Source organism: Podarcis liolepis (genome assembly GCF_965112155.1).
Source record: "Podarcis liolepis genome assembly, chromosome: 3".
NCBI classification, from domain to species: Eukaryota; Metazoa; Chordata; class Lepidosauria; order Squamata; family Lacertidae; genus Podarcis; species Podarcis liolepis.
This window is the reverse complement of record NC_139557.1, coordinates 116,164,073-116,190,895: the sequence shown is the minus strand read 5'-3', so window position 1 is coordinate 116,190,895 and position 26,823 is coordinate 116,164,073. Positions and strand designations below refer to the sequence as shown.

Below are 26,823 nucleotides of genomic sequence, written 5' to 3'. Positions count from 1 at the left end.
GCTCTAAAGCAGAAGTCTTCCCCAGAACTGCCACTGGAATTGAATCTGGAACCTTTTCTATGCAAAGCCATGTGCCCTGCTATCGACCTGTGACTTTTGCAGGGGCTCCTCTGGCATTGGGCCCAAGCGATCTGGAAGCTGGCAGGAGAGGGTGGAGAAAAATACTGAAGGCAGCCTACACAGAACCCACAATAAATCAGATGAAAATGGTATGCTACTTCAACTTTATTAACTCGTATTTGGATTTTTTTGTGTGTGCACTAAACATCTGACAAAGTGTTGCTTTAAGCACAAACATTTGGCGCATCTCTTTACACAGCTTTGAGAAGAAGAAAAATCCCTTGAGTTCATTACTATAATATACCATTCATCAAAATTAGTCTACAACTTGTTTACAGACAGCAGCTTACTTTCCAAGTCTCAGTCATGAGAACTAGACACTCGCTCCATTATTGTTGTTGTCATAATTTAATGGATACACTGTGAGGACTCCCGACCCTAGAAACCAGATTCTCTCTTTGTGGCATAACACACAAACCTAGATTCCTGTCCATAGCTTTGCTTAGTCATATTTGGATGTATTTAAGATGAAGCCAGCTAATAGTCACTGTTGGCATAGCAGACATCACTGCAGATGACAAGGAAAAACAGAATTAATGCTCCAGTTCAGAAGATACCCTTTCAGGCTCCTTTCATACATTCGCTTGGTTCCCATGTTAAAATAAATGATGGCTTTAATGTGACTGAGCAGTGCACTAGCACATGCTGTCAAAATTATGGGTGGATTACTCCTGCCTTGGCCTGCCTTGTTGTGTCATTCAAATCCAGTTCCGTGGTTTCTTTCACCTAAATAAACAGCATTAGTACGAACAAACCAGGGCTTCTACTTGTGATTTTTGAAGAAACAAACCATAGTCCAGTTTTGAGTGACATGACATGACAAGCCAAGCCAAGGTTTGATTCTCAGTAACATAGCTAAGAGGAACAAAACATTCACAATTCCACATTTTTTGTTCACATTTAAACATAGTTTATTTTAACTTCAGTTTAATGTGACATGCAAACCAGACCATTGCTTTAATAATCAAATTCAGTAAGTGGGCAAGGGGGCTTAAAAATCAAGACTGTTCATTTTGAAAGGGTATTGAGCTGTGGGAGAGATATATCTCAGTAGGGGGCAAAGGGAAGTATCATCCATGACCACAGTTTGAAACGTCCAGTTCTTGTTCTTGTCTCCTGCCAGTTTTTTTTTTAAAGAAAGGAATTGTCACTGAAAACAAAGGATTTCCCTCTACTCGCTACAAGATGGATTCCATTTCTTTAACTCAGCTAGAACGATCAATGCAGGTTCAGAAACAGACCGACAATGCAAGACCTTTGTGCACAAATGCCTCTGCAAAACGTATTTGTATAACGAGGTGTATGCATACAAAATGTACAACACAGGCAACAACAGAAGGAAACCCCCTTGTGCCAAAATGCAGATAAAGGACCCTCTTGGATGAGCACAAAGTGGAATAAAAATGGTATAAAGAATGCATCATGCTCAGAATGCAAAGTAACTCTACATTCAACAAAAAGTAGTGGCACTTGACAATTGGCATATGAACTGCTGCCCACTCAGCTGGGGCCACAGCAGGTGAAACGAACAGCCTTTTCCCAATCCATCAGACGTACACAATTGTATTTGCTTCAGAATACTGGATGTGCTCTCTATCAGATATAGGCTACCTATGAGGTTAGGTGCAACTCCTGAAAATGGCCCAAGCAGAGGTATAGCATGAAATATATTTGGCCCTGCTCTGTTCATCCGCACTGCCCTGCAGCCAAACACAAGACACAGGCTCAGCAAAAGTCACCTGTACCCACTAAGGATTATGGATTGCAGAGAGCAATATGTTCTCCCATGCTCAACTGCTCTTCCTTTTCCAGGAATGGCCTTTTCCTTCAACACTAAAGAAGCCTCGGTGTGAACCACCTCCCAACATGCCCAGCTTCCCTGGATGCCTGGAAGCTTCCTGCCAGAGGAAAAGGAGCAGCTAGCCATCTTTATTCAGTGTAAACTTAAGCTACATTTAAAAGGCGAGAGGTGTCAACCTCTTTGGAGCCACCCCACAGCCAAGTCAGCACAAGCAAGATTCGCCTCAGCCATTCCAGTGGAGTGCAAGAAAAAGCGAGAGCCACACAGTATCCAGACAGAACGCCGATAAAAGGCCAAGCTTGATTCACTCCCAAAATTTCAGTAGCACGTGAATATGAAATAACCCCAGTTTGTTAGCACCACTCTTTCCGACCCTCAACAAAATGAGGGTGTTAAATTCATTTTGTAGGTTTATAAGTGCACCATTGCTTGGTGGGGGGCAGGGGGGAAATGCACTTGGTTTAATATAAGAAATGGCGTATTTACAACTCATTAAAAAGAGAATAATTTACATGGCATTCAGTCACTTGAAAGCTTTAGGAAGAGGCATGCCCAGGTTCTGGAGTCCAGTGCGGTCCAAGGAGGCAGAAAAGTGCTTTGGCTTCTGTTTGACGGCTTTGTGTGCAATTGTTTCTACGTGGGACGGCCTTGGCCAAAGCGACTTTTAATCCTAGATTTAAGAGAAATACATGGAGTTTTTTACACACAGAGAGAGAGACAAAAGGTGCCATTGAAAGTTATTCACAGCAATGATTGTAACCGGCTCAGTGGTCGTTAATTGCCAATTATAGAACAGTTCATTTGATACAGGCATAGGCAAACTCGGCCCTCCAGATGTTCTGGGACTACAACTCCCATCATCCCTAGCTAACAGGACCAGTGGTCAGGGATGATGGGAACTGTAGTCTCAAAACATCTGGAGGGCCGAGTTTGCCTATGCCTGGTTTGATACTTCAGTGACTTCTGGTCATCTGCACATTGTCATTAGTGATTCAGTATTAATATTAACTAGACTAGAACATTATAACACCAGCACCAGAAAATAAAAATAACTGCCAGTTAGGGTGGTGTGCTTTTTAAGTTTAGAACTGACCAAAGCAAGCAAGTAATGCATAATTAGCATAAGGAATATATTGGTACTAAGAGAACCCCCAAGTAAAATCCCTAAATCAGGTACAGGTCTTGCAAATTAAATTAAGTCGCAGCAGCAGTTCACAGAACATTCTGGGAGATATTGTGTCAGAGTGGAGATACCCTAATTGTAGGGGGAAGTCTTGCTTGCCATTTCATAAAAAGGATTTGGCAGAGGAACATTTTGATAAGATTTTGTCAAGACGCCTTGCTTCTCTCGTCTTTTCCTCCCCAGCCCATTTGAATTAAAGGGTTTACCTCATATTTTTTTCTGGGACGTTCTGGCGGGTGTTGACCTGTGCCGCTGCCCTGATCTGAGCTTCAAGTCTTGCATAAATCCCAGCTGCAGACTGAAAGTCGCAATAGACAAATCAAGAAAGTGTTAACCAAATGGTGCTTTATTTTTTAATGCATGCACCAAAAGGCAAGTTAGGAGGTGGAGTCTTGCTAACCAAGGGTGACGTGGGACAGAGTTCCCACCAGCACCAACCCCAGACTCACTTCTTTGTTCTCTTTCGATTTTGTCCGGTCAAGCTCCCCCAGCCTCATTTTTATTAGGTGTCCGGTTATTTCGACCATCCTCCGCTGATCTGCAAGAAACATGAAATAGCAACAGAGGATCAGAAAGGGCTGTTCTTGTGCCTGCCAACACAACTGTTGCAAAGCAAGGGGAAGAGGTACAATTGCCTCTGCCAATCACGCTTGCAAAGATGTCACTCCTATATCTACCTTTGTATCAGTTTAACAATCATGCCCCTCCCCAATTGAAATATACTCAGAGTCGCAAAGTGATTTCATGCTCTTTATTCAGCTCATAGTGGTGAGGAGGAATGAATGAAAGTCCCCTCAAAGTATCTGCTTTATATACATTATTTACACAATGGGCTGCACATGATTGGTTAATTCTGGAATTCTACTGTAAGCCAATCAGGTTGTGGATTCACTTATATCTGGAGCATGATTGGGTGGTTCCTGCCAACCAATCATACTGCTGCATTGTTCTAGGACCAATCAGACTGCTGCATTCTGAATCCTATTGTTCTAGGACCAATCAGACTGCTGCAGTTTGGATCCTATTGTTCTAGGACCAATGAGACTGCTGCAGTTTGGATCCTATTCAACTCAGTACATAATACCAATAATACTGGGAAACGCAGACTGGTAAGGTGCTGGGGTTTTGCTGCAGGGAGATCCTCCCTGCCCCAACACTACAAAGCTACAATTTCCAGGCGCCATAGAGCAGTTTGTATGCTTATTGAGCATATGCTACATACACAAGGGGCCTTTCATTCCAAAATTTCAGAAGTTCCTCATTTAGCAAGTTCTTCTGTTAAAGTGGGTGAAGTGACATGACCTGGGAAGCTTCCTTTCATAGGAGCTCATTCTGTGTACGTCAGAGAAAGCACAAGAGGCAGTTCAGTTCAGCTTGTCAACTTTATATCCCTAGAGTTACCGTACTTTTTATGAGGCCTATGGGGCTCCACTGGCATTAGAAAAGGAAGTACAGTGGTACCTCTGGTTGCGAACGGGATCCATTCCAGAGGCCCGTTCGCAACATGAAAAGAGCACAACCTGAAGCACCATATCTGCGCAGGTGCACGGCGCAATTTGGCGCTTGTGCGCAAGTGGTGAAACCCGGAAATAACCCTTTCTGGTACTTCTGGGTCACTGTGGGACGTAACCTAAAAGAACGTAACATGAAGCAAACGTAACATGAGGTATGACTGTACAGGCACAATTTCTCTCTCATGGAACCCTGCCATATCCATATTCACGCAGCTGTGGAATGAAGCTTTTATTTATTTCCTGTTGCTACACCACGTAAGTCAGGCAAATGTTTTGAAAAATGTATATCTTACCTTCCTCTCTCTGAGCATCCTGGTTGAATCTAAGTGATCTGGATGCGTCCCACTTATTCTGCTGCATGCTCACACTAATTAAACAGCAGAGAAGCCATGAGAAACACAAACCAAAGCAATCAGCACTATTTTGTTCAAAAGTCAGGCACCGTTCACAGGGTCACAATTGCTTACTGCTCTCACTTGAAACCACCTCTTGCTTTCTGCAGGGACCTCTGGAATGTGGGGCAAAGTCGTTCATTCAGTCGTCATGCCAAAACCATGGCTTGGCACGCCAGAAATAAGCCTTGTGCTCACATACTCCTCCTCCTCCTCACATGTTCAGTTAGTTTGCCATTGCATCCAAGCCAGAAATGCAAACTACTGTTTGAAAGCTGGCTTGTAGTTGGTTTGGAGATGATACACCAGCCACATTTTGTCTGTTCAGGTATAGACTATCTGGGCATTCAAAATCCTTGTGTGCTGTTCCAAACTGCATGGGGAGTCTCCATAGGTAGAAGGGCTCTCTCCCACTTTCACCCTCAAACGCATGGGGAGCTCTAAACAGTGTAAAAGTGATGCTTGGGTGCGCAGGGCTTGGCAATGAATCCTTGTTCACTGCCGCATGTTTGTTTTCACCTAAGGAGACTGAATGCCCAAACAGGACTTAGGTTTTCTCTTGAACAAGGAATAAACTAACTGAGAATGTGAAGGAAGGAAGAAGCACATGAGTGAAAGTCTCATACCTGTAGCACAAGAACTATGCTTTGGCATTCTGTGCGAACCAGTGCAATGAGTGGGGATTATCTTTTCCTAAAAGCATTCTTTATCATTGCTGAATTGGCTGCACTGGATTCCCGTTTAATCTTAAGGAGAATGAAGAACGAACCTAAATTGCATCTGGTGTCCAGAGGTACGCCAGCTCTGAACATGAAGGCTCAGCTTAACCATCATAGTTAATAGCCACTGAGACACTTACACTTCATGGATTTGCCTAAGCATTCTAATTGCATTTCCTTTAAAAATCAGCCGAAATATTAGTTGAACGCATGATAGATAAAGCAAGGATATGTACAATTTTATAATATGCAGAGAACAATATGTGCAAAGAAATCAGAGAGGGGAGCTGAGGGAAGTCTTGGGGGGGGAATAATGTGATTGATTATGTGGATTGATATTTTGTTATGCTGAAATTGTTTAATTATTTTTTTTTAAATCAGCCGAAATACTTACATAAAAGGAGACGCATCTCTGGAATTAGTCTGTCGAAAGAAAGGCAGAATAAAGACTGTATGCTTAAATTCCTTAGATCAGTGTTACTTATTTAGAATTTCAAGCTGCCAAACTGAATAGGATTCTACTCAAGACACAGTTGTTCATAGCAAAAATAAAAGCATTTTTAAAAAATAATGTTTTAAAGTCAAATTTAGCATATTGCAACAGATTCTGGAGGCAGATAGATATATATGGGTAGGACGAGCAATCCTAAAAGTGGTTAGAGAGGCCACTGGAAGCAGACTAAGTGCTAAACCACTGACATAACAGTATACAAGTGGAAAGCTCCACAGGAACAGATATACTGCCAGCTGTGTTCTGACAGCAGGCATTACTTCCCCTGTCCCTGGACCCACAGCAAGCTGACAAGACTTTGGATGCAGCAGTGCAACTAACCATGCAATCTCCCTACCTCACCACAGGATCACAGCCTGAGAAACAGTGTGATTCTATCCATGTCTACTCAGAAGGAAGTCCCACTGAGTTCAGTGGAGACCATCCCCAGGTGCACACGGATAAAAGATTTCAGCAACTCTCACTGGACGCAGCTTGATCTTCAGGACCAGGTTAAAAAACTAAATCAAAGTGAAGTTCATGCTGTCCTCAGTAAAGTAACAAAGGTATAAGATGAATCCACAGAGAAATAGCCAGACTTATGTCCTCGCAAAGGTTGCATAATAGTTGATAAGATCTCTCAGGATTTACCTTCTCCAGATTCTTTTCCTTCTTTTGAACACTGGGTGAAGACACTTGTTTCTTTGGATGTCTGTGGGATTTCTTTGACCGCTCTTTTCTTCCTGCTAATAATATGCGCAAGTCAATTATAAGTCGCCCCTCCTATTTATCACATTCAAAGAAAACAGCCAATTGATGCAATTCTGAAATCTCTCTCTCTTCACAGCTGATCTATAGAGGAAATATGAGCAGTACTGCAAAGTGTGACACATTTGTCTCCCTGTGCAGTGACTTTTGTCATCAAATAAAATAGCAAACACCAGTTAATTTATCACTTTTGCATTATCTATATATTGCTTCTTGCCAAAACAAGCTTCTAAGCAGTTTACAAGCATAAAAAACAATTAGGCAAGCATTAAATATAAACATCCATGATTAAAACATGCAATGAAACAATACCATTAAAACATCACAGCAAATAAAACTAGAAGACTCTGGTTGTGAGGTCAAGGGAGTATCACTGTAAACAGGTGCATCTTCCATAGCCAGTGGTATGCCAGTACAGATGGGGCTTCTCGAATTTCAGTAGTGAGTTCATTTCCTAACACCCATGCCACCAGTGAAGAAGCACATCACCACAAGCCAATAATCATTAGTTATTCTATTTAACAGATTAACTTCTTCACAGCCAAAAGCTACTGAAGCAGTGAGAAATGAGATAAAATACAAAAGACTGAGAACGATAAAACCATTTCTGCAATTGGTTTTACAATTCATATTTCGTAAAATGGCTTCTCCAATTTCACTCGGTAACCAGAGGACTGGAGCAGCAGTACTCTGCACAAGATTAGGAAGTGGTAAGAGTAACTGTGTTCCCCTTGCTGATCTTAAAGTCCTTAATGAATTTATTCCACCCCCATCACATACTTATAATTCCACTTCAAACCTGTTCCAACCCACAATTCCATAACATTCCACAATTTGTTTGTTTGTTGTTTTTAAAAACCTTCCTGGCCAGTACACCAAAATGCTTAAAAGGTGAAATAGGTGGGCCAGCACTGCACTTAAGAGTGCATAGATTACATCCTTTAAAGGGAGGAGGAGGAGGAGGAGGAGAAGGAGAAGAAGAAGAAGAAGAAGAGGAGGAGGAGGAGGAGTTTGGATTTCATATCCTGCTTTATCACTACCCTAAAGAGTCTCAAAGCGGCTAACAATTTCCTTTCCCTTCCTTCGCCACAACAAACACTCTGTGAGGTGAGTGAGGCTGAGAGACTTCCGAGAAGTGTGACTAGCTCAAGGTCACTCAGCAGCTGCATGTGGAGGAGCGGGGAATCGAATCCGGTTCACCAGATTACAAGTCTACCACTCTTAACCATTACACCACACTGGTTCTCAAGACGTCGAGCTGTGTGTAACTCTATGGAGGTTTATGCTCACCTGCATCACACATAGATTTTAAATTACAATACTCGCTTAATTTTTAATTTAGTATTGTAATTAAAAATGATAGAGCTACTTGTGACAAGGTTTGTTTTTCCAACAGGCAACCTTCTCTCTCTCTCCCTCTCTCTCTCTCTCACACACACACACATGGGGGGAGGAAGAATCCATAACTGCTAGCAGAGAACCCCTGCAAGGTCACAGGCAGGGAATATATACCTGGTTTCTTATATACTTCTTCCTCATCGCCTACTTCATCCTCTGTGACCTCAGAGCCAGTGGTGTATTCATCATCTTCTGAAAGCAACAACTGTTGTTTCTATTGTTGCCAAGGAAAAAGAATAACAACTATCACTTTTTCTCTCCAAAAGACCACAGGTTCCCCCTGCTCTGCAAACCAGTAAAAAAATTAAGGCCTGACAGGTAAGCAAGAATGACAGCTGACATCCTCTAACTGCTTTTGCTGAAGAGCCTTCGTCTCCTCCTGATCTGTAAAGGTAGAGACCAAAACAGACTACCCTACCTTACTCCAAAAAACTAGAAACAACTTCAGTCTCAAATTTTGCAATACTCAATTATGTTACATCACGGCTTCTAGGCCAAATTTGAGTCAAAACTCAAACAACTGTGCTAGGAATCAGTGCTGCAGGCTGATAAGACCATTTGTGGTTTTTGAAAAAGAGATCCATTTTTATAGGTATCCCCACCCCAATGCATTTTAATTACCTTTTTCTTCTTTTTAATGATCACGCTGCTCAGTGGTTTAAACATGACAGCTAGTGCAGCACATACAGAATATTTAAAACACAAAAAGAACCAGCACATAGAATAGGAATAACTCGGGCAAACGTACCAGCTGGAGAGTCCAGTTTTTCAGGGAAAGGAACTAGAGAAGGAAGGGGGGGAAAGGAAAATTAAAACTGGCAGTGGTAGGGTTACCGGCAGCACCTTTCATGCAACCTATTTGTGCATGGAAGGACACTCCAAAACATCTTTCAGATAAGAACCGTCCTCCCTCTGTGTGTATTTTCCAACTAGCACCCATGTGACCGACTAATGAACGCTTGCATTCTAACTCAGGTGCTTTCCCCTCCATTAAGATAACAGTATTTCCTATTTATATTCATTCCTCCATGGACACCATTTCAAAACACTACTCTGAAAGGATTCCACATAGATTCCACACAATGTTCCATTCCATAATATGGACACACGGGTACCAAGCATGTCAAGGAATCTCTGCAGCATGCCGCCCCAGCCCCTTGTAAGATTCCCTGGATCGATCCCAGTTCACACCCACTTGGAGGGACCCCTTCAGATGGATGCAAATTGCACATCAGCTGCAGAGCACGGCCAGTACAGTTAACATATGAGAGTGCTGGAGGTGAAATAGTTAAACAGGTTACCCAATCAGAACCCAGGGGGGTGGAGTCAGAGGGACTATAAAACCAGCTCTGGGAGGGGCAAAGGGGGGAGTTTGTTGGGAGTTGGGTGGTTGGTTGGAGTGGGAGTGAATTGGGATAGAGTCTGCGGGTAGGCTGAGTTAGTGTAGCGAAATAAGCTGAGTCAGGAACAGTTAGGAGCTAGGCAGACAAGTAAATATCTGAGATGTGGTTTAGTGAGTGAGAGCAGGTAGCGGAAGTTATAGGTCTGGATAGGCACCCCATGAATGTAATTGACCGATACCATTCATGAAACCACATGCTTGTTAAACTGCAATAAATAAACAGAAGTTTATGTTCCAATTTAACCCTGACTGGACTCAGTATTGTACCAGGTAGGGCCTGGTTGGTGGCAGCGAGAAATAAAGTGGTGGCACAGGGATCAATAGACGGTGAAACGTCCGGGGACCCTGTGTTATCGCCACAAATACATCTACACCTAATGACTGGAGCTTCATCCTAGAAGTATATTCAAAGTTACTGAGTTATTGAACCAGACTATAGTCAAGCAATATGAACAACGTGGAAAGGAAAAGCAGAGGGGCGTGGGGAAGGATACTCACAGCATTAATTTCTCCTGTTCTGGGGCCCCACGGTGCATTTGGCTCCAATAGCACATCACATTCAATGCTCTTCTCCTCACTCAGTCCAATTCCAGAATCACTTGAAAAAATAAGTATTTAGGAATATTATGGACTGGGTTGCTACTGATTCTAAAGAAGTCTACCCGAATGGTGGGGTGCTTGCCCAGGAAAGATGAAGACATACTTCTTTTCTTACCTGTTTTGGTCTTTTTCAAAAGGCACAACAATGACATTTCTGTGCTGAGTCAGATCGTTCAGTATTTTAGCAGTCTGGTAGGGAACAGCATCCACACCTTCTCCTCCAGCAGGCAAGCCAATCACATGGTCCCTTACTTTGCATCCCTTCCATTAAAGAGAGAGAGAGAGAGAGAGAGAGAGAGAGAGAGAGAGAGAGAGGTTAGCTAAGGCACTTCCTTAACACAGACGTAATTGCAAATCATGGATAGTGCTGGCCATGGTTTGAAAGATTGCTTCAAATCAGGGTTTCACGTTCTAATTTGTGGCCAATCCTAGTTTGGATATTAGGATTCAACGCCTAACCATGATGAAGAATTAGATATGCTGATGGATAGAGTACAGTTAGCTTGCATGTTAGCTAGATAACACATCGTTTTAAATAATGACTCCAGCTCAGGCAATTATACAGTGGGCCTTAACGCACCTGGCCAGGGGGTGGCAGGAATCACCCCATACTTTTGTTGTGTATAAAACACGGTTCAAGAGAAGGTGGCTTGTGGAAGGAGCAAAAAAGGTTTTAAAGAGTCTTTCCCCCAAATACATACTTTTGGAAGAGGAGCAGGATCAAATCTCAGAACCTTCTGGTTACAGCAGGGATAGACTCCAGTACCATTGGAACCAAGAGCACCTGCCACGCCAGGGTAGACAACTGGCTGAGGGTGGTATTGGCAATGGGAGAATTCGGTACACAGGAAAGTCTGCAAGGGAGATGCAACGACGACAACAAAATCACTACTCTCAAGATCAAATATTCCCAAGTTTAAGGTGCAGAAAGGGTTTACAGCAGAACACAGAGGTGTCTTCTAACAAATAGCTGTATACTAGGATGTACAAGCTAGCTGCTGTTGCTCTTATTCTTTGAAAACAGCACTGGTTAAATGAAGTGCTGGGTGGCCCATTCTCAGCATTCTCAAAAGACTTGACCAAATTAGTTCAGCACAAACTACCGTATTTTTCGCCCTATAGGACGCACCGTCCCATAAGGCGCACCTAGTTTTTTTGGGGGGAAATAAAGGGAAAAAAATTATTTCCCCCCCAGGCGCGGGGCTGGGGCAGCCCGAGCTTTCCCCGACCCCAGCCCCCAAACAGGCAGCTCTCTGCAAGCCGTGGGAGCCCAGCAGTGGCTCCCGCTGCTTGAGGAGAGGTCCGTGAAGCCTGGAGAGCGAGAGGGGTCGGTGCGCACCTACCGCTCTTGCTCTCCAGGCTTCAGCGAAAGCCTGCATTCGCCCCATAGGACGCACACACATTTCCCCTTCATTTTTGGAGGGGAAAAAGTGCGTCCTATAGGGCGAAAAATACGGTATTTATCCCTTATTCATCCTCAATGTACAAAAACATGGGAAGGAATTCAATGTACGGCTATGGCCATTAGTCCATCAGTGAAGCTTTGCACTCTTAACTTATAAGAACTATCTGGAAGATGCAGGGTGTGTTGGTCTCAGAGTTCCAGTGTTTTAGGAAGTTACAGGGGCCTACCAGGGAAACAACCAAGCTGCTTTGATCTTGGAGTAGCATAAGAAAACTGGCAGCTAGTGAGTTGTGTGCATGTTGGCCATGAAGTACAGGGTGCACTGGACTGGCTAAGAGCCTTTCTTTGTAAAAAAAATAAAATGCTTTGTTGCATTCGAAGCCCCCTCCCATCTGTGCTCCAAGAGTGAGTTGGTGGCAACAACAATAACCTAGGACTTGCCGATCAGAAGGTCGGCGGTTTGAATCCCCACAACGGGGTGAGCTCCCGTTGCTCAGTCCCTGCTCCTGCCAATCTAGCAGTTCGAAAGCACATCAAAGTGCAAGTAGATAAATAGGTACCGCTTTGGCGAGTAGGTAAACAGTGTTTCTGTGTGCTGCTCTGGTTCGCCAGAAGCGGCTTACTCATGCTGGCCACATGACCCGGAAGCTGTACGCTGGCTCCCTCAGCCAATAAAGCGAGATGAGCGCCGCAACCCCAGAGTTGGCCACAACTGGACCTAATGGTCAAGGGTCCCTTTACTTAAGACTCAACTGGCAGTGGTTGGGCAAGTAAAGGGGGTGAGAGGGTCTTCTGAGCATGCCCCCTTTGTCACAGGAGTGAGGGGAGGGCATTGTACAGGCAGAAGTCTTTGTGCTGGCTTCCACTAGTTCAACAGTTGAACCTCACCCTTCATTCTACAGAATTTGAAAACCTAACTTCGTAAGTTCCAGGAGAGACAGTCAGGAGTGTGCAGAGGTAACCGAAAACACTCACTTGATTACATCTTGAACAGATCAGCCAATTGATAGTTCCCCAAAGGCGCCAATATACATCTCGCCAAGATTTTAATTCTTCAAAAAGACTCAGCAAATACTCATGCACATCCCAAGATTTATCTCTGTATATACAAAGAGGAGCAAGTGGTCAGGCGGATCAGAGTGAATAGAATAGTTCTCAATTCCCACTGGTAAGTTTTGTACCCTTTCCCCCTCAATGTCAAAGTTAAATTGCACAGAAGAATTAAAACAAGGGCTACAACGTTAACCAATTTCTTAGGGTGCTGCTGCTTGTTTTTTTTAATTACGGAGGGACAAGACTTTTTAAGTGCTCACTTAGCGAATAGGCATTCCTTTCCGGATTAAATGAGACACGCTCCATGTCTCTGCCCACAACAATACAGGTGTGCATCATCTAAAATCAAAGAGTATATTTTTGCTCTTTAGAAAAAATTATGTCAATTTGATCAATTCAATAATTGACTAAGATTTCATCAATCTGGTGACAGCCCTTGTTAAAACATACAGTGGTACCTAGGGTTACACACGCTTCAGGTTACATACGCTTCAGGTTACAGACTCCGCTAACCCAGAAATAGTGCTTCAGGATGAGAACAGAAATTGTGCTCTGGCAGCATGGCGGCAGCAGGAGGCCTCATTAGCTAAAGTGTTAAGAACGGTTTCAGGTTAAGTATGGACCTCCGGAACGAATTAAGTACTTAACCCAAGGTACCACTGTACTATATTTGCACTCAGCCACCACCACAGTGATGACAAAGAGGAGTGAAAGGGCGGCAGGCAGGCTACCTGTGCAGCCTTCCCATACTTTTGTCACTGCTGCTGTCACTGGCAGGAAGCAGAGGAACACAGGGGGAAAGACCACCCTGCAGCTGAGGAGCTTTCCCCAGCCCCCTTAACCCGCCATCGTGAGAAAGAAGCCTGGGAATGAAGGGGAGCAAGTCTTTCTAACCCTTCGTTCCTGACCCCTGTGCTGCCCTAGTATTAATAACTTGATCGTGACACTTAGCTATCATATACAGTACATCTTTAAGGCCACCATTGCCCTAGTGGACTGACCTCTGTTCTGGGACTTAAGCCCTGGAAGAACTCAGATTATAATTAAAAAGTCTGTTACGATGCAGATTAAATAGAATCTGTGAACACACCCTGTAAAAATGTTGTTACAATATGATTTATGAAGCACCTTATGTGTACATAGATAATGTTTCCATGCTGATCTACATTGATCTTTCCAGGAACACATGGGATTCTTCTTTCAGTGTCCTTAATTAGGAGTTTCTTACATAAGCAGCACCTATTTTTTTTAAAAAAGAAAGTTATAGCATGAGAGATTTGCAATGAGAACAAGGAAGAATATGCTGAGATAAGATTAATAAGCGGACAGTTGTCTACCTGTACAGGGTTGCTGCGCTTCCCTGAGAATCTGGGTTCTGGTAATCTAGGTCAAACAATCTCTCTATCTTCTTACAGAAAAGTTTGCTGTTGGTAACAAAAAGACGCTCATTATAGAAATGAGTTATCTGCATATAAACGCAGACTTGCCATGGACAAATTCAATGAAATTTGGAATCCATTCTTACAAATACTGTAATAGGTTAAGATCTGGTGAAGTACACAACCAACCTTGTAAAATATACAGTTTGGGGTTTCTTCCCCCCCTCCCCTTTTTGTTTTCCCTTCTGCACAGGTTCTGTTTCTCTTTCTCTTTTTTTGTTTCCGTCTCACCATGTCTGGTGCACATATAGTTATGTACTTTTTGAATTTTCAATAAAGATGTTTTAAAAAAATAAATAAATAAAAATGAGTTGACAACTAAATGCCAATGCAGGTGGCTCCTGCTGGATCTCTGAAAGAAAACAATAGCACAATATGGTGCCACGACTGAGAATTCCCTCCTCTGGGTCATGAGACGCATTTCCAGTGGATGTGGCACAACCAGGAGGGTCTCCTCTGGTCATCAAAGTTGTTGGGCTGATCTATATGGTGGAAGGGGCTCTTAGATGCCCTAAGCACCTCAGACCAGGCTTTTATACAGCAACACCTTAAACCTGGCTTAGTAGCCAACTGACAACCAATGTAAACGCTTCAGTAGAGGTATTCTATGTGCATGGAAAGCTGCCACACTTAGCAGTTTGCACCAGCAGCTGAACCAACCCCAAACAGCAGCCCAACGTAAACTACACTGCAAACATCTGGATGCAGGAAGACGAAAAGAACGGCTAATTCTTACATTACGAGGCAGCAGGATTTTTTAAAAGTACCTCTTAAATTTATCTTTCTTGTCCTTCACCTCCTCTATTTCATTATGTGTGAAAAGATCCGCTATGCGCGTTAGGAGATTAGAATTGATGCAGTTCATATTGCACGGCGTGGCTACGATGGCACTCATATTCTTGTGGCAATAATTAATACATTTCTCCACCTAGGAAAACAGGAAGATAAAATGTGGATGTAGCACACTCAATAGTGATAATGAAATATCTTAACACTGTACAGGCAACACCCCATTCATGCGCGGGTGCCATTTCTGACTGCTCCATGCGTCAGTGGGAAGACTGCATGAATGTACATTTTGGCCACCTCACCCTCTTTTGGCTCCAAAATCAGTATGCATGTCAGCGGTCGCTGATCACATGTGAGTGGGGCATTGTCTGTATTTAGGAAGGGTTTTTTGTGAGAGGAGCTCTAGAAACAGCTCCAATAGCTCAGAACCCCACATCTGCTATATACTCACTAAAGAATCCATCTTCAGAAACTCAGAGGAAATAAGAATCGAAATGACATTGCTTGGTTCTAAAGAAAGAAGCAAGAGAAGAAAGAGAAAAGCATTATTAGGATTAATTACAGTTAACCTTGCACATTGCTTGTAAAAGGAAACACTACAAGAGATTCTTTGCATCACAAAATCCACATTCCATTAAAGAGGAATGGGAAGAGAGTTTGGGAACTCGGTTCAGTCCCTTCTAAAGGAGGGAGATCTAATGACATAGCATGACTGGGCCTTGTAAGTCTTCTGAAATGAGGCCCAAATAGCTGCCTCTCTCTTTTCCATTCCCACCACCCCCACCAGAAAGAATGTGTTAGCCTAAAACTAGCTATTCACATTTTGAAGGCAAAGCAAGCCAAATTAGATTAAGAAGCTGGAGAAAAATAATATTGTACCTAAAGCTGAAATGAAAAGTTAAGAGCCTGGATTCACATATTTACAAATACGTCCCATAAAACTATGGCATTTGAGTATGAAGTTTCCAACTTGGTTAGGGTGGGTGTTCTCTTATTTGAAGGGAGGTTTGAGGGTTTTGATAGAAAAATGAGTGCAAACACTCCCAACATCCAAAGCAAAAACCTCAGTTTCTCCAAAACTGCTGAGTTAAATTACAGGTAGGTAGCTGTGTTGGTCTGCCGTAGTCGAAACAAAATAAAAAAATTCCTTCCAGTAGCACCTTAGAGACCAACTAAGTTTGTTATTGGTATGAGCTTTCATGTGCATGCGAAGTGTATCTGAAGAAGTGTGCATGCACGCGAAAGCTCATACCAATAACAAACTTAGTTGGTCTCTAAGGTGCTACTAGAAGGATTTTTTTTTATTTTGCTCAGTTAAATGTCATTTAAAGTTTGAAACATTCAACCTCAGACACATGCCAACTAGACACTATACAAGCAGACCTTTTCTAAAATGAAAAAAGGGTCTGCTCCAAACACTCAGGGTTTAAGGTCAGGTTTGAAAGCAAAACAGGCATGAGTGAGGGCAACCAAACTGTTCCCCATACACGTGACACCTACTTCCCTTTAGCCTGTTCCTCCAGCTGATTTATTTTCTAGCCAAGCTCACATCTGTTAGTGGACCACAGATGAGGAGAGTAGCATCTGCAAGTGATAGATTGTGGTGGAGGCAAGAGGATCAGTTTAGCACCCCATCCCACCTGTGTGATCCTTTTGCTCTAAGAATTGCCCCCCTTTCCTCTTTGTGTGTGACTAGGGAAGATCCAGCTCCAGCCAAGCCAGTCTGCCTGCATCACATCCAATTTGGACCAAAGGTTTCAACAGTCAAAGGACAGAACTAACAATTAAGTGTTGGAACAAAATTCTCTAAAGGGAGTTCTTCATCAAGAAATTTGTCAAGTATGTGCAGTTCACAAGAGTGATCTAGAGTGAACTCTCAGTGATTTAAAGAGAGAGGGGAGGAAGAGGTTGAGTGTGCACTTAATTCTTGCTTTGATTTCACTTAAATTATTTCCCTTCAAACTGCTAGCTTATTTAGGTACTCATTTAAATGGAAGATACCCAAACTCTTATTAATATTTTCTGTCAACCCTTCCAAGACCTTTTAGATGGTAACCAACTCTAACATTCTTTTCTCTGAAGACCATTTCTAGACTATTATTTACAGATAGGTAGCCGTGTTGGTCTGCCATAGTCAAAATAAAAATATTCCTTCCAGTAGCACCTTAAAGACCAACTAAGTTAGTTCTTGGTATGAGCTTTCGTGTGCATGCACACTTCTTATCTGAAGAAGTGTGCATGCAAACGAAAGCTCATACCAAGAACTAACTTAGTTGGTCTTTAAGGTGCTACTGGAAGGAATTTTTTTATTTAGACTATTATTGTTATTATTAATTTAAAAAATTAATATATAACCCTCCATCCAAAGATCCCAGGATGGTTCACAACATAATCTTTGCTCCTCTCCTCCGATTATTATTTTTTTAATTTGCAGGTTAAACCAGAGCTTCCTCCCCCCCCCCCATAAAGTCCAGGTACAGGCATAAATATGCCCTGTTGGGAGGTCAGGATCATCTCATCTGCTCACATGTTCTTTCCCCCTTCTTCAGAGCTAACCATGGTTAGCAGCAAACTAGAATTTGCAACCATGCAAATCCAGTTCTAACCACCATGGCAAACTGCAGATCAGAGCCAACAATGGTTAACCTTGAAAAGGGATGGGTGGGAATTCATGTGAGAGGGGGAATAGGGTATTAAGAGACTAAGAGTGCAGGATAACATTCCCTAATGTCAAAGGCAATATAATTAGTTTTATTAACTTTCCAGCCAGCTTCAGTTTTTCCAGCTATTACAGATTAGTTTTTTATCGGTTAAGGCAGAAAATGGCAAGGAAATTACCTCGCAAAACAAATTTGCACACAGAATTTTGGTCTGAAGTAGAAGTCAGGCTTTTCAATAAATGAGTCTGCAGGAAACATTAATAGATTTTCCTTTTACCTAAGGCAGGTATTTCATGCACCTCATACTCCTTAGTGTTCCTTTTAACATATCTTATCAACCAGTTAAAGATGTGAACGTCACAGTGAACTGAAATGTCCACTTCTTCCCAGCGCTGGGCATCCACTGACAGATATTCAGCAAAGTACTTCATTTCAGAAATCAACAGATCTCGCGGACAAACAAAATCTTCTTTCAGATTTTTTGCTTCATCACACACATGGATCACCATATTTGGCCTTTATTTGAGAAGGGGAAAAAAATCACAGGGAGGAAAATTATTATAGCTTGTCAAACAGGAATGTCAGAATGATTTACAAAGATATTTTACCTCAATTTTAAGTTTAGACATAGTTTTTAATGCATATGAACACATGCATGGTTTGGAGCATACTTTTACAATATAATAATGCGGATTTTAAGCTATATCTAAGATTTTGTTTAAAAAATTGTTTAGAAAGAAAATTAAAAGGTATGGGGAAATGTAAGCTACACATTGGAGCAAGTTTGGCCTCGTGGAAGGTGAGCTAGGTGAATCTGCAAAACCCACTTCACGACTTAGATCGTTTCTAAACTCAAAAAAGAAACCTGGCAGCTTGCTGTCAACTTTCACACCTCTAGTTGCAAAATGGGCATACTGATGTTATGTGCGTGCGCAAATTCTGCAGCAGAAAGAAAAAATGCAAAATATGGCACTGGCCACTAAATTAAAGCTTCCAGAAAATGCCAAGGCCAAACTAGATATATGCAATCATCTCCGATCTCTCCTGTTTTTAATTGAAAACCAGGCGTAGATCTGGTCAGATGAAGCAGCCTCTGACTTTATTCTACTCTTTATTCTTAACACTTTATTCTACTCGCTGTAGAAAAGCTGCTGAAGAGGCATGATTCTGAGCAGGAAAAAGTCACAGGGGAAGGGTTAAGTAACCAACTTAAACTCACAGCCTCCTCCAGCTACATTTCATTTAAAAAATGGCTGGAAGACACTCACAAATATCTACTGTCTGGCAGTAGTTTGGCCCTAAGTTGTCATTTATTTTATTTATTTTTAAAATGATTCTAGCACATATGACTTGAAGTTATTGTTGTTTGTTTTAAACCGTTATTGTAAGTCATTAATGCTGCTGTGTGATAAGGCACAATATAAACCTTAAAACTCAAATGTGTAGATTATCCTGGCTGACCTCTCCAAGGCCAGAGGGGTGGCGAAATAAGACTGGTTGGAGTTGGAGCTTATTGCTCTTCAAAACTTCAAGCTCCAGTCGAGGACTAGCGGAACCGGAATAAATTATGAAAAATGATAAGTCTCACAAGTGTGTTTAATTAGCTTATGTTATACACATCACAGAACCTGGGGGAGTGGCGGCAACACAGAACACACATCCCTTTTCTACGTGCACAAGCATGCAGCATATTTAAGAAAAATAATACCCAAAATAGGTCTCTTGTTCTAGTCAATACCAATTACATTTGTGGTGTTAACTGTTCACTGAACTGCGGTCAACAAAATCATCAAGGAGTTACTATAAATAAAGCCTCTCTACATTAGAAAGAATGGAAATGTATGCAAATTCTGGGGTTTTGGTTCTCCAGTACCAGATATATCCTCAGGATACTCCAACATTCAACTCTTTTCTAGTGAAGGGGTATAGATAAAGCTACCCTGTTCATTATTCCTGAGAGATGGCCCCATATCTATCATTATTCATACATGTATTTTCAATGGATGCACGTTGCCTTTCTAGTCGCAGACAGGGGCAAAGAGAAAGGAAAAATGGCATTCCACAAAAGCAGAAAGGTATTTCTTCTGCTTTATTCAGGAGTGGAGAACCCTTTTTCTACCAGGGGCCTATGTCCCACACAGGTGGGCAATCAGGTGCCACACACAAATATTAATGAACTGTATCACAGGCTATTACAGATAATTTTATTATGATAAATATAAATGTTACAACACCTAGGAAGATAGTACTGGACTGTTGCCAAGCTCTTTCCTTCTACGCCATCCTCAGCCCCAAACTGCTGCTTTGTAAAGTCTCTGGAAACGTCCAATGAAATTAAGCAGGGAGCTGCATCTGACCCTTAGGCCAGAGGTCCCCAAACCACAATTGAAATGAACAGGGAAGGTCTCACTGACAGTGAAAATAAGTGTATACTTATTAAATGGAACCTTCATGCCTGGCAGAACTTGCTTGATTAGGGTGAGAGAGACTGGTGTCTTCCTGCAAGCTTTGCAAAAGTGATTTCCAAGCAAAGAGCCATCCATATATTAACCTCTACTGGCAGAGGATTCTCTGCCATCTCCTATCTGGTAATCTGTGTTTATTAAAAGCAAGGAGGGTGTTGGGCCAGGTCTGAGGTCTGTTGACCCCCTCGCTGTCTCCCCAGGGGAACCAAGAATGTAGAAAGGTTAGGAGAGCAGCTGTCTTGCAAGGAAAGCTGCCAGGTGTTCCTCAAAGTGAGCATCAGTCACAGTGGAAAAGTACCTGGGCCAGTTTTGAAAACCGCTGCTCTACAACGCGCCTGTGAACACACGGCATATATTTTCAGGGTTCACAGCGGAAACGACAGCAGGATGAAGGCAACATCACTACGCAAGCCTTTTTACGAAGGTGATGGAGAAGCTTTGCAAGATGGCTGAATGGAGGGCAGGGGGTGGGGAAACAGGCATTCATATTTTATACCATTTACCACCACAACAGATGATCTATTATTCATGACAAAGGAAGTGAAAGGTTGCCTACATTTAACGGAAGAGGGGATACAGAAACACACCCCACTGACTGCTTCCACATGTCAAGTTAGCACACAAGGGAGCATTGTCCCACCCAGCCAAGGCTAAACATTTACTTCTCTAAATCTATCTCCAAGCTGCACTTAACAGCCATTTCTTCCAAATAGAAGGCAAAAAAACCCTATGGGAAGCTTAGAGGTTCCAGGATACTACAGATTCCAAACCTGAAAGGAGTGCCAGTTTTAGAGAGAAGCTACCAGCATTTTAATGCCTTCCAGTCCCTGAAGGTACTCTTTCACAAGAGCTTATCCTCATTTACTGTTTGTCTAAATTTTTGTTAAAAAATGAGGCCAACGTAACTCTCCCGCCCCCCCCCCCACAATCCTTCACCCACCCAATAGAAATCCCACAAATACACAGCTACAATCCAAGCGTAGAAGAGAACAAACGAATGTCGAAGATTCAGGTTTATCTAGCTTTCCCAAAATCAAACAACCATCTTCCTACCCTTGTGTTTCATCAGCATTTTCTCCACCTTTATGTGCAGGGCCCTTCTCACTTTCTGCAGAGCAATTCCTTGAGGAAGCTACACTTGGCCTTCCTTAAATGCAAGCGGGGAGAAAAAGCATTAAGACACAGTGCTGAGACGGTCTTCTCATTTTCGCCTGGTAAGTGGTAGCCCTATGCCTAGAGGAAAGTGCGATCTAAGGGAGCTGTCCACTTACTTACTAGATGGATCCTTTTCACACACACTCCTTTAAGGAAAGGCTGGCTTTTAAAATCAATCCAGTCCAGGTGGAAACATATAGAGGAATTGAGGGATTAATCCTTTCAGTCACCCTGTGCATGTCCACACATACAAAAAAGGAGGATGTAAAATCGCTTAAGTCTGTGGGAGAGTTTCTCCTGCCAGTTCCCAAGGACCTCAGAAGCCTGCTCCACAGTAACGCGGAGCAGGGCTTTTAAGGTGGCTGCCCCAGTTCCACAGAATAATGCATTCCTGTCAAGAGACAACAGTCACCAACTAACTGCACCTTCCAGAAACAATCAAAGACAATTTTGTTTCAACAGGCTTTGCCTGTTGAATAAGTAGGTCTTTAGCACAAGTGTTTACTTTGTTAAAGTTTCGGTCTCGTTTTAAAAGTATTTGCTGTTTTTGTGTTTTAATTATGTGTAAATCGCCTTGAGGCAGTTGTTTAGAAGGCAATCAATAAATCAATGGTATTACAAACAATAACAAAACTGTCATGGCTATGTGTTTGACCTTCTCTTTTACACTTCTCTTTTGGAGAGCAGTAACAGACATCGTAATGCCATTAATACTGGGATTCCTCTGCCTGATGTCCATACAGCCAAAAGGAAAAGTATAGCTTTTTTAAACACACACACACACACACACACACACACACACACACAAACACAACACAGTGGAGCCTGGTATCTTGCCTTTCATCCACCCCCAAAACAACTTCCTACATTGAAGGTTCCTTGTTAAAGTACCAAACATGGAGACAGAAGGTTCCTGTTATCTGGATTTTCTCTTTAAAAGGTTCATGAACAAGCCCACTGTAGGAGTGTCCAATAATATTCACTTTCCCATTAGGAATATACTTAATGCTAAGTCTCAGAGAGCATTCAAGAGAAACAAAACCCAAGAGCAGTAAGTTCTGAACAAGGCAGATTAAGAATTGCCCTGGGGCATTCATATACTAACTGGAGGCTTGCAACCAAAGGTAAATTTCAATGCTCCTCCTGCCACCTAACTCCAATTCCTCCTGCCACCTAACCCATTGAGACAAATTTAGAATCTACTTTTCACTGGGAGACTGTCCCTTCCACAGCACAACTTCATGCCCTCCCTCTGGCGTGGCTCTTGATTTCATTCAGCTCTTTTCTCTTCTCCCATGGTCTATGTATTATCACATGCTCACTATGCTTCTGCTTCTCTCCCTTGCACCACCTGCCTCTCTACCACTCAGCCCCACCACGATTTCACTGCTGTGCATCTCTGGCTCTTTTCCTTCTCCTCCTTTTCAGCCATAAAACACACTTTGTATGCGGTCTCTGCTGAGTCACTAGTCTACTCCCATGTGCAAGTGGCATGGTCTTCGGCAGAGACAGCTCACAGGCCTGCTTAACTAGAACAGGGGAAATCCTATCATTGCTGACCATCTGCCATGCTGCATTGGGCTGATGGACTCTTCAAGACCTTTCACCCCAAACTAGAGCACAAACCTGGGATCTTCCTATTGTCCACTGTAGTAACACAGTTCAAAGACAGCTCAGGGAGTTAGCTGGTTTATCATATGGTTTTATTATATGTGGCTTGTTGCAACCTGAGTTTTTGCAGGCACATTTGATAAATGATAAAAGCTCAACCCACAATAAGCCATTTCACCTTTGGTTCTTTTATACAAGTGTATTAGCTTTCAAAAAGGCCACTGTACAGTTCAAGGCAAAGTTACAATGAAATAACAATTAATTATATTAAACCACCAGTTAACTGAGACTTTGAAAAGTAAATAGGTAAACTACAGGAAGGGATTGTAATTTAGAGACCAATACTTATGATGAGCACCTGCACTTTAAGGGTTACTAGCTGACTCTGCTCGGAACAGGTTAAGGATTTCAAATGGATGAAACCTAGCATGCACAATGTTTTGAATGCAGTAGCAGAACTGCCTGAAAGCCTACCATTTACAGAAATTGCATCTTTTTCACTAGGAGGTTCTTGTAACTCTTCCTGGGAATCAAGAAGCGATGATTTGATATAACCAGCCAGTGTTTCCATAGGGCTCCCACCACTGGCCATTAGTGGACTGTACTGGTTATCAACTGGAGAACTCCCACTGCTTTTCAGTTCGTCAAACCTTTTTGCACACTGCCAGAAGATAAAAGAGGAGGGATTTTCAGTTTTAGTTGGAAGAAATCCCAGGTATGCCTAGGACATAGATGCTCATCTCCGGGGATCTAAATAAACAACAACTGATATTAACCTTGTGCAGAGCTAGTGCCTAAGCCTTTAAGCCTGGTTTCTATGTTTTTTGTTGGCACCCAAGAATCTGGCAGCTTTTTCAGTGTGAAGGGCATGTCCTTCCTCTGAGCTAAAGCCCCATTTCATAGCCCATGGTGTAACATCATACATCATAATTTGAGATGCTGTGTTTAGACAGCATAATGAAGCCATTTTTTGCTGGTCTTAGAGGACTTACTATTAGGTTGCAAACTGAAGTTTAATTACTTTATAGTACTGCTAACTCAATATAACAGTCAGTTATTCTCTCAGATGAGGATAACAGCATCCCCTGAGGGCACTTGAGGACTTGTCAAAGAGTACAAAGAGGAAAGGGTCCTTCCCAGCAAACATGTACATGATCTTCCATAGGTATAGAATTTTTATCAAGCAAGAAGATTCTATGAGACATAAATGCCTCTCTTCTCTCTCAGAAGGAAAAGGCAACAGTGATAGAAAAACTAAGGCCCAGATCCAGAGGTTGGATGGCGGCTAACAGATTGAGGTTGAATCCAGACAAGACAGAAGTACTGTTTTTGGGGGACAGGAGGCGGGCAGGTGTGGAGGATTCCCTGGTCCTGAATGGGGTAACTGTGCCCCTGAAGGACCAGGTGCGCAGCCTGGGAGTCATTTTGGACTCACAGCTGTCCATGGAGGCACAGGTCAAATCTGTATCCAGGGCAGCTGTGTACCAGCTCCATCTGGTACGCAGGCTGAGACCCTATCTGCCTGCGGACTGCCTCGCCAGAGTGGTGCATGCTCTGGTTATCTCCCGCTTGGATTACTGCAATGCGCTCTACGTGGGGCTACCTTTGAAGGTGACCCGGAAACTACAACTAATCCAGAACGCGGCAGCTAGACTGGTGACTGGGAGCGACCGCAGAGACCACATAACACCGGTCTTGAAAGACCTACATTGGCTCCCAGTACGTTTCCGAGCACAATTCAAAGTGTTGGTGCTGACCTTTAAAGCCCTAAACGGCCTTGGTCCAGTATATCTGAAGGAGCGTCTCCACCCCCATCTCTACCCGGACACTGAGGTCCAGCACCGAGGACCTTCTGGCAGTTCCCTCACTGCGAGAAGCCAAGTTACAGGGAACCAGGCAGAGGGCCTTCTCGGTAGTGGCGCCTTCCCTGTGGAACACCCTCCCACCAGATGTCAAAGAGAACAACTACTACCAGGCTTTTAGAAGACATCTGAAGGCAGCCCTGTTTCGGGAAGCTTTTAATGTTTGATGTATTATAGTATTTTAATATTCTTTTGGAAGCCGCCCAGAGTGGCTGGGGAAGCCCAGCCAGATGGGCGGGGTATAAATAATAAATTATTATTATTATTATCTATGATGGCAGCTGGACAAACTAGGACCTCAGCTGCCTGAGCAGTGCTACTACCATGATCTCAATACATTCACAAGCTGAGAACACTTGCCTTCTCCATTAGGTACAGTTGTACCTTGGTTTAAGAACAGCTTAGTTTATGAACAACTTGGATTAAGAACGCTGCAAACCTGGAAGCAGGTGTTTTGGTTTGTGAACTTTGCCTTGGAAGCAGAACATGTTCTGCATTCTGCTGAGTGTGTTCCATTTGTAAACTGAGTCCCCCGCTGCTATGGGAAAAGCACGCTTTGGTTTAAGAATGGACTTCCGGAACGGATTAAGTTCGTAAATCAAGGTACCACTGTACCCACCTTCAGTGAAAGTACAGTTAGAAGACTAAGACTAATCCAACTGAAACCTTCCCCTAATATTGCTAGCCAGTCACATGAGTAGGGAAGGTGCTTGAGAAGTATTCAGAACTTGGATCATCCTTATAGAGCACCACAACTTTCCAGAACTCCATAAACAAACATTCTTTTCAGAAGCAGCAGAGCAAACAAGTGATGTCACAGTGGATAACTAGTGCTGACTCTTTGTTAGATTGATAGAAACTTTGTAGAAGTGGAAGTCTGTGCAGCAGAAGGGTCAATGGAAAGTGTTCCTCCCATACAATACTTAAAATCAGCTTTGTTTTATGCCTCACCATTCAACACTGGAAGGTATAGAAGCCATCACACATCATGAATGAGCACAATGGAGCTTCTAGACCTGGCAGTCAAAGTAATATTTAATAGACATGATAACAACAGTAAATTAAATGGTATCTGATCTGAATGCCTTAGGGTTCTTTAAGTCAAAATTTCTTCAAAGTTAATAATAATAATAATAATAATAATAATAATAATAATAATAATAATAATAATAATAATTTATTATTTATACCCCGCCCATCTGGCTGGGCTTCCCCAGCCACTCTGGGCGGCTTCCAAAAGAATATTAAAATACTGTGATACATCAAACATTAAAAGCTTCCCTAAACAGGGCTGCCTTCAGATGTCTTCTAAAAGTCTGGTAGTTGTTGTTCTCTTTGACATCTGGTGGGAGGGCGCCACTACCGAGAAGGCCCTCTGCCTGGTTCCCTGTAATTTGGCTTCTCGCAGTGAGGGAACCACCAGAAGGCCCTCGGTGCTGGACCTCAGTGTCCGGGTAGAACGATGGAGGTGGAGACGCTCCTTCAGGTATACTGGACCGAGGCCGTTTAGGGCTTTAAAGGTCAGCACCAACACTTTGAATTGTGCTCAGAAACATACTGGGAGCCAATGTAGGTCTTTCAAGACCGGTGTTATATGGTCTCGGCGGCCACTCCCAGTCACCAGTCTGGCTGCCGCATTCTGGATTAGTTGTAGTTTCCGGGTCACCTTAATTCTTTGTATAGTTTCTTAAATCAACCTTCTGTTCAGCCTCCTACTGTCTTATCTCTTTTACTTTGCACCTTCTGGGTCTGGGTCTTTTGTTGTTGTTGGGGGCTTCAGGGCAGGTTTGTTTGCCTTGCGTTATGATTTTAAAAATAGGCTTCTACCACAGAAACAAATCCACACTGGCTGTAATATACATGTGATTCTTCACAGCGTCCATGTGCAACATAAAATAAATGTGAGGTCTAGGTGCCTGGAAGACTGTCAAGCATGAAAACACTGCTAAGGGAGCAAAAGGATTTTCTCTCAGCTGGTTTATGACTGAGCACAAATG

At 42.7% G+C, this 26,823-nt stretch overlaps 1 protein-coding gene across 6 annotated transcripts in view; it reads right to left on the bottom strand.

Moving 5' to 3' along the window:
- Positions 1 to 207: 207 nt before the first annotated feature.
- SANBR (SANT and BTB domain regulator of CSR) overlaps positions 208 to 26,823 on the bottom strand; it is a 39,484-nt gene continuing 12,868 nt past the window's right edge. For 2 of the 6 annotated variants that reach the window (XM_083494379.1, XM_083494377.1), the window contains 19 exons: positions 23,439 to 23,625; positions 21,252 to 21,345; positions 18,011 to 18,249; positions 15,525 to 15,583; positions 15,052 to 15,212; positions 14,183 to 14,269; positions 13,974 to 14,084; positions 12,768 to 12,891; positions 11,089 to 11,241; positions 10,503 to 10,648; positions 10,286 to 10,385; positions 9,134 to 9,166; positions 8,500 to 8,599; positions 6,871 to 6,965; positions 6,124 to 6,152; positions 4,912 to 4,985; positions 3,554 to 3,642; positions 3,311 to 3,402; positions 208 to 2,591 (listed from right to left, as the gene is read on the bottom strand). In XM_083494379.1, the coding sequence (XP_083350505.1) occupies positions 2,555 to 2,591; positions 3,311 to 3,402; positions 3,554 to 3,642; positions 4,912 to 4,985; positions 6,124 to 6,152; positions 6,871 to 6,965; positions 8,500 to 8,599; positions 9,134 to 9,166; positions 10,286 to 10,385; positions 10,503 to 10,648; positions 11,089 to 11,241; positions 12,768 to 12,891; positions 13,974 to 14,084; positions 14,183 to 14,269; positions 15,052 to 15,212; positions 15,525 to 15,583; positions 18,011 to 18,249; positions 21,252 to 21,345; positions 23,439 to 23,625 (2,010 nt within the window). In that variant the 3' untranslated portion in view covers positions 208 to 2,554. Of the gene's footprint in view, positions 2,592 to 3,310; positions 3,403 to 3,553; positions 3,643 to 4,911; positions 4,986 to 6,123; positions 6,153 to 6,870; positions 6,966 to 8,499; positions 8,600 to 9,133; positions 9,167 to 10,285; positions 10,386 to 10,502; positions 10,649 to 11,088; positions 11,242 to 12,767; positions 12,892 to 13,973; positions 14,085 to 14,182; positions 14,270 to 15,051; positions 15,213 to 15,524; positions 15,584 to 18,010; positions 18,250 to 21,251; positions 21,346 to 23,438; positions 23,626 to 26,823 lie in introns of those variants that run through there. The other 4 variants (XR_014523548.1, XR_014523549.1, XM_083494378.1 and 1 more) reach the window with 4 other exon arrangements.